Here is a 17223-nt window from a genome sequence, read left to right as displayed (position 1 = left end):
ATTGTATTATATTATGATTTTGATAAAAATTTCATCATTCCTGAGAACACAGAAAATAAGAGGGACAGTTAGATTTTCACTAGAAATACATCTTAGAATTGGGAATTTAGGGCATGATAAGGAACTAAATAGGAATTCTTTAAAAATAATAGAGAATAATAATTATTTTAAAATATTGGCTTAGTGTTAATGGTTGATTTTGGTTTTCATTTTAGCTGTTTTGAACAGTATTGGTAAGAATAGTTTATTTGTTATATTAAATAATTAGGTTATCTTAGTTTTTTATCCTGCCCTGCTTCTTTTAGAGTCTATCTTGACAGATTTCTAGAAAAGACTGATTCTTTTCAATGATTTTGTGGAAAGCTGACTACCTGCTTTGCTAGGTAACAACAATGTTCATACAAAGCTTCAAAATTCTGTCTCTCCAAACCCTTCATTCCTTTTTTTGTTTACTGAGGTTACCATTTCACATCAACATTTGCCATTACACTGTAGCAATATGGCAGTAGTGGCATTGATAAGAGGGAAATCGCAATAATGGCATTGACAAGAGGGAAATGACAGATATAAAAAAAATGAGATAAATCTATCAATATAAAGACAGAATCTTAAAGCTCAGAGTTTATATAATAATTTCATTATTAATAAAATACATACGTGGACAAAATGTAATTCCTTTTGAGAATACAAAATAAATAGCCAATCATTTTCAATAGACAAATACTTTAATAAATGTATGCAGAGTTCCATTTTGAACCAAACCAAATCGAATACATACAATCTGAATATTATTTTTGCTTCATTTTCACAAATCATAGCAATTAAATATCAGTTATAGTAATAGGTAATATTCTCCAATTACCATCTCATCTGATCGGTTAAGAAACTTGACTGCTATAAAACAATTCTAGTGTCCGGTTTTTCTACAGACCCTGGCTTATGGAGATATGAACCACGAATGGATTGGAAATGAATGGCTTCCCAGCCTGGGGTTACCTCAGTACAGAAGTTACTTTATGGAATGCTTGGTAGATGCAAGAATGTTAGATCACCTAACAAAAAAAGATCTCCGTGTCCATTTAAAAATGGTGGATAGTTTCCATCGGTAGGTTTTTTTTTTCTAAAGAATAATAAAAATGAAACAATATATTACCTATACCTTACTACAACAAAAATGGATGTCGAGATAGAAAATATATGTCACTTGAAACATCTGCGTACATCTACTTTGAAAAATATTTTCATGAAGCAAACTGCAGGAACTTTCTAATTTAGAACATATTATGTTCCCAAAGTCCATGGAAATACATGTGTACAAAATTATCCTCATAGGGATGAGTCTATTTCTTTGCCAGATTCTTTGAAAATTCAGTGTTTACAATTTTATAGTTGTGTTTATATTAGAAAATTATGAAGATAAATATTCATAGTTTCAATCCTACACAAATATGTGATTATAAATTTTATAATTTAGGAATATTCTAGGAGCAACTTTGAGAAGAAATTATTATTCTAAGACATATTTGTATTTTTTTATTTTTCTATGTCTTTTAGTGACTTTGCTTATTTGTATATTAATTTCAGTAAAAGGAATACTGTGTTAGGCAACTGTGAAGATGCAGATGAACAAAAGGCAATGTGTTTTTTCAAGTTATTTACCATCCAGCAGATAAAAAGGGGTTTGTTATAATACCATATTATAAATGCTGTGTTTGTGTTAGGTGAAACAATGTCAGCTGGATTTTAGTTGTTTTTTTCTCATATAGTTGATTGCGGTTATAAGTTAATATAACTGTAGATGATTTTGGCTTGGGAGACTATATTTGCTTCTTTTCCGTCCAACATTTAATCAGTGACTGAAAGTGAAGATGGTATAAAAATTAGATACGTTGATGACACAGAATTAGGATAGAGGATAATTGGGGCTTTTGATTCAAACTTATTCAGATATTTTGGATTTTAATGCAGTTGTTAACACTGTTGAATTAAATGTGGTAAAGATAAATAGAACAAGTTTTTTAGAAAACCTATTGCTATGCTGAATAATCCATAATTTAACAGAAACTTGTATGCAAAAGAGAAGGAATTTATCATTGGCACAAATCTCTCCATTTTGGTTAATGACTTGGCAGGCATACTTAGACTGTGTTTATTGGCAGGGACAACAAAAGTGCTACCATACGGTGACATAAGAAAAAGAAATTGTATTTATTTGTGGTCATCAAATTGTTATAAAGTGATAGAAGTCTGGTGGTAAAGTTGAAGTAATTAAAGGCATGTAAATGGGATGAGGGAAGACTTTAGATAAGTTTTCTTATGTTTTAAGATCATTATTATGTGATAGAAGAATTATATTTTATCTGTTGAGCATGTGAATTTTCATTTAACACAGGTGTAGATACTAGGGTGAGTGACTTCTAGTTAACAGAAGAAACAACTTTATACCGCTCTCAGCTGCCTTGTAGTGTACACACTGTGAGGTAGTGAGTGAGCTTACTGTCAGAGAAGTTTAGGCCTTCATATTTCATATGATTGCATTAGACTTCTGGAGTCCAGTTTTTCCATTCTTCACTAGATTGCCTTTTAATACTGTTTCATTACTTTAGTAAAAAAAGTTTTATAATGATGAATTTTTTTAAAGAATTACCCAAATGACAGGATTTTTGTTCTGGGAAATACCCAAGTTTCATTTTAAGCTATGCTAATCTCTGACTTAAAGCAGGTACTACCTGACTGTATATTGCATCCTATGGTCTTTTCATCCCAGTTTTCCATCTGACAGATGGTTTCATGATACTGTATTTCCTCTGTATAGTATAATTTTGTATTCCATATCAAAACTTGGCAGAAACTGACCAAGAAGCATTGGTTTAATCTCAAGCTGCCCAATATCTGTGATAGTGATTTTATCAGTGTTATCTAGTATACCACTGAATTAGTTTGCTAAGGATGCCACAACAAAACACCACAGACGGTTGGCTTAAACAACAGAAAATTATTTTCTCACAGTTCTGGAGGCTACAAGTTCAAAATTAAGGAATTGGCAGGTCTGGTTTCTTATTTGGCCTCTCTCCTTGACTTGCTGATGGTCACATTCTCTCGGCATCCTCACGTAATCTTTTCTCGGTGAATGTATATTCCTGGTGTTACCAAGTGTCCAAATCTTTTTAAAAGGTCACCAGTCAGTTTGGATTAGGGCCCACCCTAATGGACTCGTTTAAGTCAATTACCTCTTTTAGGGCACTATCTCCAAATGCAATCACATTCTGAAGTACTGAGAATTAGATCTTCCACATGTAAATTTTAGGGGAATACAGTTCAACCAACACCACCTACCTAATGCAGTTTTCTTTCCATTTTCTCTGATTCTGAAATATTTGACCCAACATTGTTTTTATTAAAATGCGGGCTTAGAAATGCATCTCACATGTAATTGTAGCCTAGCCAATGTATATGTCAAAATTTGCTTATGTTCCTAAACACGTAAAACATCACTGATAAAATGATCTCTGCTCTTGAAGCCTACAGATTATTTTTTCCTGTCACATCTTCTGCATCTTTATATCTAATGGCACTAAACCCTCTCATTTTCTCTCTCAGAACATCTTTGGTTTTTGGATTTTCCTTTTAAGCTCAAGGCTGTTGTCCTTATTTTGGCAGTACTGATCCCTTAATTGGTTTCTCTGTCTCCTGTGATTTCTTAGGTTCTGTATCCTATTACTTAACTTACTTATGTTTTTGTGTTATTTTTCTCATCAGCTTGAGAAGAGAGAATCCATTTCTTATAAATTCCTTACTGTCTCCATAATGGGGACTTTTAAATTCTTTTCAAATGAATATAATATTAATTTGCCTATACCTACTGTAGGAATAGCTAAATGAAAGACAAAGACATATAGATAAACAATATAATCCATGATGATTTCAAAACTATGTGTTTCTTATTTTGAAAACATTTTTTCCTATTATTTAGAAACATTTTGTGCTTAGAAATATTATAATTGTATTTCCCTCCAATACTGAAGGATTTTATTGCAAATGTAATTTATTAACTTGCCCTAAGAATCAGTGAATAATGTCGACTATGGCTAATCAAAAAACTTTATCCACCTGCTGAGTAAACTCAATGTGTTTTCTTTTATTTAAAAAAAAATAGAACAAGTTTACAATATGGAATTATGTGCTTAAAGAGGTTGAATTATGACAGAAAAGAACTAGAAAGAAGACGGGAAGCAAGCCAACATGAAATAAAAGGTAACATGTCTTTCTTTCACATGAAATGTCTTTTTTTCCTGGGTTTTTAGCTTTCACATTTATTAACCTATAATGTTATATGTGTTACAATGATCATTAAGTAGCATAAGTATTTGGCTAGAAGTGTTGCTGGTTTTTTTCCATTGTTTTCTAATTAAAATACAGAAAATGGTATCACCACATTATAGTGTGAATATCCCATTTGGGGAATAATCTTGAGTTTTTGATTGAGATTTATTTCTCTGAACCTATTAATTATACATTCTGCTTGTACTTAAGATATCTCCATGTAGATATTTTTGTCAAACTTTTAACGGAACATTCTCAGTATGATTCAGAGAAACATGGTATATCATTTTTATGGCAGTTCATCTTTGGTTTATATCATTTGAATTTCATTTCAGTGCCCACAATTTTATTTTTATAATATTGTATAGTTAAAGAAATTATATAGTGATTTTATGCAGAAATGATATAAGGATTTTCCCCTATAAACCAAACTAGTTCATTAATAATTTTAGCTGGTAATATTATCAGGAACATTATAAATTGCTGCAACTGCTATGTGCACAAAAGTATTTTATTTGAATAACAATACTGAAGGATTTTATTACAAATGTAATTTATTAACTTGTTGTCCTAAGAACCAGTGAATAGAAAAGACACTCCATATTGCAGGTTTGTTAGAAAAAAATACCGTCTTTAAAAACTAATCATCTAAATATTCAGAAGTACCTTAATATACAGGAGAAAGAATAATTTTATAAGAGGAATGCGTTAGATTCTATTCTTAGAGACCATATTTTTATTATTATTGTTGAAGGAAAAATTAATTCCTTGATATAAGTTATAGTTAAAGGTATTTTTTGGTTTAAATTTAAAGAGTTCAAGTGCAGTTTTCCTACATGGATATATTTGAGGTAGTGAAGTATGGGTTTTAGTGTACCCATTAAGTAATTTCTCATCTTTCACCACCCTCCCAACCTCCTACCCTTCTGAGACTCCAGTGACTATCACTACATACTCTATATTCACCTGGATACATTATTTAGTGTCCACTTGTAAATGAGAGCATGAAGTATTTAACTTTCTGTTTCACTTAAGATAATATATGAACCTTTTTGGCTAAAAATAATCAATCCACTTTTGTTGTTTAAAGAAGAAAAAAAGACATTAAGGAAAATATAACCAAAATTTTTAGGGAAAATTTTGGATATTAAAATACTTATTAGTTACATTTCCATTTCCTATTACCTAAGAGTTGATATGTGCAAGCATTTCATCAAATTCAGTGGGTGTTTCTACATTACATGAAGTGTTCAAAGTTAGGCATGAGTCTCTGTTTTCATCTTCACTTCTTTTAGGGCTTAATTTAGATAAGAAAATAGTATTATTACATGCTACCCCATCTTCTCCAATATTAACATTTAGCACTGTTTTATTATTTATTTAAGATACTTGCTTTAGGTTTCTATAATTTTCATTTGTGATAAACAATGTTAGAAATTACTTTTTTCTTTGGCAGTTCTTGGAAAGTACATTAGTTCTAATGGAATGGGCTTGAATGCACGTGAAAGTGATTGGTTAAAAATAGTTTTCTATGTATGGCTCATCAGAGAGTAGACAGACTCACAATGGATTTCTTGTAACACTTCATTTGATGCATTACTTTGAAGCAGGAAAGTGTTTTTCCATTATCAAAATAGAGTTGTTTAGTTTCACTTTATTTTAAGGCCTCAGGAAATTGCAGGTTGTTTTTAGTGCATTGCTATTCAGTTGAATTGAAATTTGGGAATTAATGGACCAAGAAAGACCCCAGAAGGAAGTTTGCATTTGATCAAACAAAGAATGTCTTAGCACACAAATAGATTTTACCCATGGGATACCACTTTGTAGTTTTCTTTCTGAAGTATTTTTTTATCCAATTAGATTTTATTATGCCTCTGCTCACCACATGAAATGTTTCACATATAGATAGATCTAAAGGGGAAGAATTACCCAGTTGGCCCCATACCAAATGTTATATTAGTATTTGCCAATTGCTGATTAGAGTGTAGCTCTGAGGAAAAAAAAAAAACTGCCATGATTCACTGTAATAACACACAAACAACTCTGTCTGATAAATAGCTGTGAGTGAGATCATAAATAGCTTGTTTCCTATGACTGATCTGGTGACATTTACAGGAATAACTCTCAACTGTGACTAGGGGGTCTGTTATTAGCTGAAGTGTTAATTAACCTTGACCTTAATGAATAGTTTTCTGAAGTGAAAGGACCCTGTGAATATCAAGAACATACTAACATTTAATTTGTTGCTAAGAAGCAGTGAACACTGATCTCTAGCCATTTATTGTTTAGGTCAAGAAGATTTCTACACAGTTTTAAAGTCAGGGCATACATTGCTTGGAAACAGATTTATGGAAAGGGATCTAACTTTAAAAATAAAAATTAAAAAAAAAGCTTTTTGTTCTGAGGAGGAAAAGTTTGAATTCATGCTTTATTTGCCTTTACCTCATAAACAGATCATTTTAAATATTTGATCACTCTTAACTATGGGTGTGTCATGGAATTTTTGATGGACACATATTTTCAGAAATATAACGACCACATAATATGTCTTAGACTCTCAAAATATAAACCTAACTCTAGAAAAAAAACATTCCCTATTTATAAATCCATCTAGGAAAGTGCAAAGAAAACTGGATATATTTTTTTATGACAGCATTATCACATTCATTTTTAAAAATGGTTTGTTTAGTAAAATTAAGTGGAGAACTATTGCTGTCACCCAAAAGCACTTGCCTAGCTTTTGGGGTTCAAGTGTAGGGTAACTAGTTGTTAGAATGAATCAGTAGCTATCAACTGCAGCTGATTATATAGCCAAATGTAATACTAACCAACTTGCATCCCATTTTCTGAGGTCCAAAAACCTCAATGGAACAAGCTAAGGAAAACACAGATGAAAAGCCACACTTCAGAACTAACTCACAGAGACAATTAACATATATAATATTAGATTTCCCTATACAGTAAAGACTATTTGCTTTGCTGACAATCAGGGGAAGAAAGAGGCAAAACTGAGGGGAACAATAAATATCATACTTCTTGCAGAAATTTATTCTTGCAGAAGGACTGTGGTACATGGGTATTCCTTCTGTGTTCCTTGTGACCTAAATCCAAAGAAAGATTTAGGACCTGCTTTTGAAACGAGATCATTCAACCCATGAAAGGAGTGATGTAGAGAGATAGATGTGAGGCAGACATATATACACACACACACACACAGCTGACAGATTCATGTGCAGATGTTTTGCTAGCACTGTGGATTGCCACAGACAGAAAGAACACCAGCTAATTTGAAGAACTTCTACTTCTGATAGATTGGAGTACATTAAGTCAGACCAATCTTCCACCAAGAAGAAATAGAAAGGCTAGATAAATCAATAAATAGTAATAATGACGTATTTGAAAACAGTAGAAACCAATTAAAAGGGACAGGACTTGAGAGGTTATGATCTTGGAAAAGAGAGAAATGTAAGGAAATGGTAAACCTATCATTCTCTACTGTTTTTTCTGCATCTCACAGAGGATCAGGGAACAGAGTGGGGTGGAGGTGGGAGTGGAATTTAGAGATGCCAAAACTGCCAGGCCATCAAGGGCAAATAATCTGTAAAAAATAACAATAATACAATAAGTAAGCCTGACCTTTTATAAAATACTCCTCTGGAGACATTCATGGACTTCTAAGAAGGATGGAATTAGAAGCTAAAAACTGAACAGAAAGCAGAAGCCAAAGGGTAAGAAATCTAGAAAGAGGACTGTTGTAATCTTACAATACAGTAAAAAAAAAAAAAAAAAAAAAATCAAAGATCATAACCACCAAATATACTTTCGTTTGAGGTCTCTAATAAAACACACCCTAGGACTAAGGGTAAACTTAAACAGATCAGGGTATTTATTTTAATGTTAAGTATTATTATATATATTTGAGTTTTAAAACATGATATTATGAAACACATATAGGTAGTAAAATGGTTTCTATAGTGAAAGAGATTCCTAAGCTTTATTTTGAAATGATAAAATCTAGCATTGATTTATCTCAATCTTTAATTGGAATTAAGTTGATCTGCCCTTATTGTAACTGCAGAAAAACATAAAAGTAAAGTCCTCTCAAGACGAAGCTGACATTCAGAGCCTCTGCAGGTTTTCAACCATGTTGTGTGAAAGCAAATAAAAGAAAAACTCAGACATGTCAGATAATGGGCAAAATGAGAAAAGCCAAGATGATAAAATCAGAAAACAAACATTTCATAGTTGACCCTGACACTGTTTATTTAAAAATGTGTAGGGAATATCAAGTGACAAAATGGAGAATTTAATATAGCTGGAATCAATATGTTTAACAAATAATCACATGTAAATTCGAATAATTGAAAAGTATAAAAACTTAAATTGAGAATGCAATAGGTGGTTTATTAGTAGAAGAGAGTTTAGTGAAATAAAAGATCACTTGAAAACATCTAGCCCTGCATTTCACAAGAAACAAAAAGAATGAGTGATATAAAACATCATGAGAGACATATTGGACATCGTGAGGTAAGAGACAGTAAGAAAGAAGCAACATTTGAAAAGATACTGGTGGAGACATAAAAAGAAAATAATTGAAATGATAAACCACAGACTCAAGGTACTCAGTGGACCCTAAGTAAGATTAAAAATAAAAGGGGAAATAAAACGCATCTAAACACATTACAATAGAGCTACTGAAAACCATGACTCCCCACTCCCAAAAATCTTAGAATTGGCAGAGTAAACTCCACAGTAATTTAAAAGGCACAATGTAAGATAACTGACATCACTCAACTAAGTAAGGCTAGAGCAAAATGGAATTATAGCCTTAAAATGCGGAATCAAACTAATTTCTCACTTTGAAGTATGTCCGTCAATGTTAAAGACAGAATTAATACACTTTCAGACAAAATCTGAGAGACTATTTCACCAGAAAAACCAAATAGAAAAGAAATACTAGAATAAGTGATTCAGGCAGACGGAAATGATCATAAAGATAAAAAATGCACACATGAAGGAGGAGAACTGAAAAATGTATGGGTAAATTTCATAATATAATATCTGCAGCGCTTAAATTTTATGTAGAATTAAAATACATAACACAAAAAGCAGGAACAGAATAAGTGAAATTAAATTGTTTGAAAGTCTTTGCCCTATCTAGAAAATGATAAAAGGGATAATTTATAGTTGACTCTAATAAGAATACATATTATAAGCTTTAAGTGTCTTTACTAAAATAATAATATAAAGTATAAATATAAAAAGCTAATAGAGGGCCGGGCATGGTGGCTCATGCCTGTAATCCCAGCACCTCTGCAGGCCAAGGGAGGTGGATCCCCTGAGGTTAGGAGATGACACGAGCCTAACATAGTGAAACCCCATCTCTAGTAAAAATACAAAATTAGCTGGGTGTGGTGGCATACACCTGTAGTCCTAGCTACTTGGGAGGCTGAGGCAGGAGAATTGCTTGAACCCTGGAGGCAGAGGTTACAGTGAGCACAGATCGCACCACTGCACTCCAGCCTGGGCAACAAGAGTGAGACTCCATCTAAAAACAAACAAAAAAGCTAATGGAGTGGTAGAATAAAATAAGGAAACGTAATAAAAGGCAAGCAAGAGAGAAAAGGAACAAAGAACAGGTAGGAAAAATAGAAAGATGGTGGATTTCAACTTAAATGTCTAAGTAATATTAAATCGGCAAGAACTAATTCAATTTAAACACAGAAAAACAATGATATGCTGTACACAGTAGATACACTTTCAATATAAGAACATAGAAAACTTAGTAGTAAAGGAGATACACATGCAAATATTAACCAAAGTTGCTGTGATTCTTCTAACATCAGAATATAGACTCTAAGGCAGGAAATATACTAGAAATATCTTGGCTATTTTTAAATAATAGAAGGGAAGATACAGCAAATTTGTATGCATCTAACATGTAGATTTAAAATACAGAAAGTAAAAACTGACAAACCTTAAAAGTAGTAGATATTTTCATTTCATAATGGGAATTTCTGATTAAAACTACAATGACATAGCCATGTATTCGTTTGTCAGGGCTGATGTAACAAATTACCAAAGATTGTGTATCTTAAGCAACAAATTTGTTTTCTCACAGTTCTAGAGACTGGAAGTTCCAGCCCAAGCAGAGTCAGTTCCTACTGAGAAAAAACTTACTTGCTTCGCCCCTGGCTTCTGGTGATTTGCTGGCAATCTTTGGTGTTCTTTGGCTTGTAAGAACATCACCCTGATCCCTGCCTTCATCATCAGTAGTGCTCTCCATGTGTGCATGTCTATTTCCAATTTTTGCCATTTAAGAAAGATAACAGTCTGATTGAATTTGGGCCCACTCTAATAACTCATTATAATTGATCATTTCTATAAAGACCTACTACCAAGTAAGGTTACATTCTTAGGTACTGGAAGTTAGGGCTTCGAAATGAATTTTGGGTAACACAGTTCAACTCAGTACCCATACACCTGTTATAATGGCAAAAAAAAAAAAAAAAAAAGACAAAACAAAAACAAAAAATACAAAGCATGTGTAAAGAGTTTCAGACATTAACATTGAAAGATTAAATTCTGAGTGTGAAATTTGCTTAGCAATATCTGCTAACAGGTAACCACAAAGCAATTCTATTCCTTGTTATTTATTCCACTGCAACATGTAAATATACAAAACAAAATACATGTATAACAATGTTCAGAGCAACACTATTTTTATTTCAATGAGTTTTTGGGCAACAGGTGGTATTTGGTTACATGAACAAGTTCTTTAGTTGTGATTTTTCTGACATTTTGGTGCATCCATCATCCAAGCAGTGTACCCTGTACCCAATGTGCTGTCTTTTATCCCTGCCATCTCTCACCCTTTCCCCTTCAAAGCAACACTGTTCTTAATAATCCAAAGTGGAATCCACTCACACGTCCATCTACAATAGAATGGACACACTGTGGCATAATCATGCAATGGAATGCTAAATCGCAATGATCATGAACATCCCACTGCTATTTGCCAACGCATAAATTCCATATTGAATGAAAAGCAGACAAAAAAAGTACTTATTGTATGATTTTATGTATGAAAAGCTAAAAATTTAAATCGGGCAAGGCAATTATGTAAGGAAAGTAGGCAGAATATTGGTTACTGTTGAGTGAGAATAGTGCCTGAGAATGTGCATGAGGGGACTTCCGTGGGTCTGTGCTATCACTTTATTGCTTCAGTGTTATACACAGGAGCACCTAAGTTGGTTATAAATGAATAAGATAGGACAAATAAGGCCTTTCAAAGACTCATCAAAACAGTTATTTAAAACATGCTTTTCAAAGGTTTATTAAAACAGTTAAAGTTGAAGAATATTTCCTGGAAGATTTTTATACATTTCCTGAAAAAGCTGTGTACTTCATTAGAGAGAAAAAAATGACAGAAAAACTTACTTTTACTTTAATATAGTTTCCTTTCCCTTTCTACAGGTAGGAAAAAAGTTTTGTTTTTTCTCATATCCCCTTAAATTTCTTAAAATTCTTTATGAGTGATTTTAGTTCTTCTGTTTTACTGTTTTTATAGTATTCTGCCAACTTGTAATGGGGAAAAAACTGAAGAAAATAACTGATAAAATATAATTTGTTTTTGTCTAAAAAAGGAACATGACATTTTTCTCTAAAGGTTTTATTTTTAGAAAATAAAAATCAAAGGATTTTGTTCCTCGATAGGATACTACTTTCAATAAAGCAGAAACAATTTTTGACATTTGAGTGCTTGAATTTTGCGTTAGCATGTGATTGAGAAAAAAAAAATGCACTGAAATACAATAGGTAAGTATTCATCTGTTGACACTTTGTATTATTTTACTGTTCTTAAATCTTATGTCAGGTAAAAAAAAAGTATCTTCTAATCTATATGCCAATGTTTAGGTAGTGGTTAACAAACACTTATGATGAAAGGCAGTATTACAATCTCATCTGCTGTTTACTGAAGAGGTGTGTATCAAGACACAAATAAGAAATGTCTCCCTCTGGTGGTAAAACATTTAACTTTAGACAGACTCCCTAGGGCTCTGGTATGAAAAGAAGAAACAAAGACACGGTGTTCTATGACAGCACTGAAGTGCTGTAATTTTAGCTGTAACAAACACTCTGAAAAACAAAAACTTTTTAAATAGATTTAGACTCGAAAAGGTTAATTATTAAAACAGTAATTATTTGCAAATGAAGGGAGCCAGGTACATTAGAGTGTGGATAAATCATAGTAAGTGTGACCTGGCAGATACCCATGGCTCATTTCAGCCAGTAGTTCTACTATGCAAAACACTGCATCCTAAAATGATACATCTCTTTACCTAGATGTGTTGGTGTGGAGCAATGACCGAGTTATTCGCTGGATACAAGCAATTGGACTTCGAGAATATGCAAATAATATACTTGAGAGCGGTGTGCATGGCTCACTTATAGCCCTGGACGAAAACTTTGACTACAGCAGCTTAGCTTTATTGTTACAGATTCCAACACAGAATACCCAGGCAAGTTGTTTTCTGCTGTAGTCTTATTGTATTCTGGTTTACATAATGATAAGCTAAACTTTTAGAAAAAAAAATCTGGCTGTGTGTTCATGGTTATTAATGAGTTAGCTCAACGTTTGAAATATGTCACTGGGGTTTTAATTTCAGGCTAGTGGATTTCTAGCCAAAAAACATCATAAAATTAAACAAGAAAGGGATTTAGAAGTTATATGGCCCAATCTCCCACCTGAATGCCAGATTCCACTAAACGAAATCCCTGACAGATGGCCATCAGTCTCCATCTCTCTGAGAGGCAGTCATTTCTATTTACATGTGTGAATTATACAGAGTCTTAGCATTGGATATGCCAGTGATTCCCAAAACTGGATAATAATTTTAATCAATATAGTTCCTGATGAATAAAAAATAAAACCTCCAACCCACGTCATAGTCCTAAGAAATCAGTTATTAAAAGATAGGGCATGGGAATCTTTATTATCTAAATTTTCCCCAAATGAAAATCGTTGGCCAGGTCTGAGAATTACCTGCATAGATTTGATTAAAAATTGACAGCCCAATTTACTTTTTTATTTTGTTTTTACATATTTCAGAGATTAACAAAATACTCAATTGGTATAAAGTAACCAAGTGACACCAAAGCCTCTTGACCTCAGACGCTTATGCAAGACTCTCTACTGTCCACAAACAAAAAAAAAAAAAAAAAAAAATGCCCAAATAGTTTTTATAGTTAAAATTTACAATGGCTAGTAGACATGGAGGACTTAAATCTTAAAAATCCATAAATAAAATATGGTTTTTAATACATTCTAAGATAAATATGAGCCACATGATTTTTAACACAAAATGTGATTTCAGTGATGGTAACTGTAATTTGATGTCAACAGGCAAGGCAGATTCTTGAAAGAGAATACAATAACCTCTTGGCCCTGGGAACTGAAAGGCGACTGGATGAAGTAAGTTTACCTGTTATTCAAAAAAGAGAGAGTAAAAGAAAAATGATGGAACATCTTTGTTTTTAAGTAATAGTGCTTGGAAATTAATCAAATGACTATTCTATAATTAGAATTAAGAATTTTATCCAGGTTTGTTGTTAAATATTCAATCTTATTTAATTTTGGAAAGAGCTATATTAATTATAAATATAAATATCATTTCAGCAATTAGAGATACTAAACAGTAATTTATAATTTTTACGAGCTGTAACTGCAAAATGTTGAGCAACATTTTTTTAAAAATTAGAAAAAATTAAAACACTAATATTGATAAATTCAGCTTTTTAATAAATAATGCATTTATTTCTTAAATCCGTATATCTTGCCAGGAAATTTTAGAAAATTAAAATGAAGGTAAAACTTGCTTCAGTGGATGGGAAGCTTGTTACTATTTTATATATTGATACTGAGTTTTCCTTGAAAACAGATGAGTAACATTTTAACAATCATAGAATTTGAAAGCTATATTAAGATCCACTATATCTAATATATGCATATTTAAGTGATTTGGAAAATAATAAACATGTAAGTAGCCTCCTCAGATGAATGAATACAAGGGATATTAGTAAATGCTGTGGACTGGTAGACATTTTAATAGTTTTTCTGAGTTTTTCTACAGGATCTTTCTGGAAGAACTGGGAAAGAAACCTGAGTATGTAGTAGAAAATAAAGAGATGCATAATTCTGTGTTGCAAAGTACAGGCGTTTCTTGGTACAAAGACAAGCTGATTAAAATTATTTTATGAAGAACTCGACAAATCCAAACATGGGCCAATAATTCTATATTCAAATAGGCAGGACAAATAATCTTGGTATTATAAAATCTACTCTGTCCTTTGTCCTGTGGAAATTATAAAGAGATAAGCTCTACAGTCTTGTACTCAGCTAACTTCTGATAAATTCATGTTCTTATTCAATCAGAAAAATGATTAACATTTCTAAAAGCCTAGTCTTGAAAGTTGCATGACAGAATTTTTATTCCTTACTCAAAATTGATTCAAAAAGGTCTTCTTTTAAACTCATACACCTTAAAATACAATTATTCTTACTTAAAAGTTGCAAAAAATTACAGTAAAAATTATTGAAGACTTGTCATATTGCTGCTTTCTCTTAGGCACTGAACAGGTGTGGGGTAGCTTCTTGATAGTAATGAACTTGAAGAAAAATCTATTGAGCCAATTAAATGAGATGTGACCCTTTGTCTTTAAATTATGCATAAGTGGAACATAGTATATCCAATATTTATTTTGGAAAAAATTGGTGGCTTATTTTAGGCTTCCAAAGATATTTACTGTATAGATGTCAGACCTTAAATTTGAAATTGTATGAAAAGTTTTATTTAAAAATTTATATATCAAATCACCTACAGTCTTGTTTTGGAATCATAGAAATATCTTGATAAAGCATGATTCCACATGTATACTTGACAGACTAAATGTAAATAATCTGTGTTACATGTTTGTAAGCACACAGCTTTAAGCACATGGACTAGTTTATTTGTTTTTGTAACATCACATTATAACTGTACTGGCAGAGTGATGACAAGAACTTCAGACGTGGATCAACCTGGAGAAGGCAGTTTCCTCCTCGTGAAGTACATGGAATCAGCATGATGCCTGGGTCTTCAGAAACATTACCAGCTGGATTTAGGTTAACCACAACATCTGGACAGTCAAGAAAAATGACAACAGATGGTACAGTAGTTTTGCATTGCTTGCTTATAAAGCAAAAAGCTTGTTTAGCCAAAACTAGTATAATTCTCTGACCTTACTTTCTGGAATTATTTTCTTGAGTTGGTTTGCTCTGCTTGAAATTTGCTGTGCTCTCATCACAAACCAGACTCCATTTTACACTGCTATTGCATGAACTCATGGCACTTTATTCATAACATCCTAAAAATAATAGTTTGGCTAATGTCCACCTCTAGGAAGAACAATAAACATCGGCATTAATTGTGTTTCTTTAGTCTTCTCCCAAAATAAACAGTTTAACTCCACTGTCTCCCTACATGTTTAAATATTGCAAATTTTATATGTTATCATCTTAGAAATTCAGACTCATCAAGTATTTTTTCCCTCTAATCAAGGCTGAAGGCCTTAAATAAACAAACACAAACATGAAAAGAAAATTAAAGAAACACAAAACACAGTAATTTCCTAATTAGTATTTCCTTTTGTGGACATTAGACTTACGGTATTTACTTTACAAAGGCAAACAGTCATTCCAGAGGAGGGACAACTTTGAAATAGTAGTCACAAAATTATTTCTGTTTGGGAGGCATTAACGAAAAATAGTCCCACTCTGTTTGTTGACATAATCACCTAGCATCATTATTTATTTTCAAGGTCATAGTTATTATAAATAAAAATTAGTTCCAGCATCAACTGTGATCTTTGATCTACATTTCTTACAACTTGTTAATATTGTGGAACATGTCAGCAAAATTCATGAGGAACTTAACATCATTACAGTGTAGAAGTTCTTCAATACTTAGAGCACTCATTATGGTGAATTTTTTTCTGCTCCAAGAGCAATCTATGTATCAAAAACAGAAGCACCCTGGGGAGCTGCTCCTGTTACAGATTTCATCTAAGGAGGAATACATAACAACTCAAAAGCTCAGGTGAATTACATTGGGATAAATTTTCATTAGGAACTCGATCTAGAGAAGAGGAATGTGAGTGGCTTATATCTGAAAGAAAGAAGGTCTACTGATATGTTCAGAATCCCCATATGCAGGGAAAATAAACCTTTCTCATCTGAAATCTTGTACTCAATCATCCAAGTCCCTCTAAAGCCTTTTCTCCATTTGCAGTTGCTTCATCAAGACTGCAGAGGTTAGACAACTCCACTGTTCGCACATACTCATGTTGACAAGCCACTCAAAGGAGGCAGCACTGACCTGCTGTGAGTAGTTTCCCTTTGGCTGACAAAAAAAGATAAATAAATAAACAACAACAGAAAGTGTAACCTACATAGACTAGTCAGTCAATATACACTATACTCTTTGGTAGGCCCTAGCAGTACAGAAGCGAGATAACTCTTGAATTGCTTCAGGGGGAAAAGAAATCTTTGTATTTTAACTCTTAGTCTGGTATTTCCTATCACCATCTGTCTTGCTATGGTTTAAGGTCTGCCTGGTGGAGGCCTATCACTGTATTATCACACATCAGTGGGTTACCACTACACTCTTTTCTACTTTTTACTGCCATTTTATTTTGATTCGCATAGCATTTTATTAATAATAATTCAGCACTTTAAAAAACCCTATCGTTTTAAGTGTATATTTTATGTAAGAAAACCAAGGTAGGCAGATAGGGATTTAAGCAAGTTCACAGAGTCAAATAGCAACAGACAGGAAAATGATTTAGAGATGGTTTTATATT

At 32.6% G+C, this 17223-nt stretch overlaps 1 protein-coding gene and 1 long non-coding RNA gene across 27 annotated transcripts in view; one reads left to right on the top strand and one right to left on the bottom strand.

Moving 5' to 3' along the window:
* The window catches only part of LOC116563977, a 30277-nt gene that overhangs the window by 7808 nt on the left and 5246 nt on the right, over positions 1 to 17223 (bottom strand). The window lies entirely within an intron of this gene.
* The window catches only part of PPFIA2 (PTPRF interacting protein alpha 2), a 485005-nt gene that overhangs the window by 464663 nt on the left and 3119 nt on the right, over positions 1 to 17223 (top strand). For 13 of the 26 annotated variants that reach the window (XM_032296654.1, XM_032296718.1, XM_032296670.1 and 10 more), the window contains 6 exons: positions 912 to 1105; positions 4157 to 4254; positions 12670 to 12845; positions 13730 to 13798; positions 15372 to 15531; positions 16653 to 16744. In XM_032296654.1, coding sequence (XP_032152545.1) covers positions 912 to 1105; positions 4157 to 4254; positions 12670 to 12845; positions 13730 to 13798; positions 15372 to 15531; positions 16653 to 16711 — 756 coding nt within the window. In that variant the 3' untranslated portion in view covers positions 16712 to 16744. The remainder of the gene's footprint in view (positions 1 to 911; positions 1106 to 4156; positions 4255 to 12669; positions 12846 to 13729; positions 13799 to 15371; positions 15532 to 16652; positions 16745 to 17223) is intronic. The other 13 variants (XM_032296835.1, XM_032296843.1, XM_032296782.1 and 10 more) reach the window with 2 other exon arrangements.

The sequence above is a fragment of the Sapajus apella genome, unplaced genomic scaffold (genome assembly GCF_009761245.1).
Source record: "Sapajus apella isolate SASKATOON/1434 unplaced genomic scaffold, GSC_monkey_1.0 scaffold2, whole genome shotgun sequence".
In the NCBI taxonomy this organism is placed as follows: domain Eukaryota; kingdom Metazoa; phylum Chordata; class Mammalia; order Primates; family Cebidae; genus Sapajus; species Sapajus apella.
Note: the sequence above shows the minus strand (reverse complement) of the source record. Positions and strands in the feature narration are given on the sequence as shown.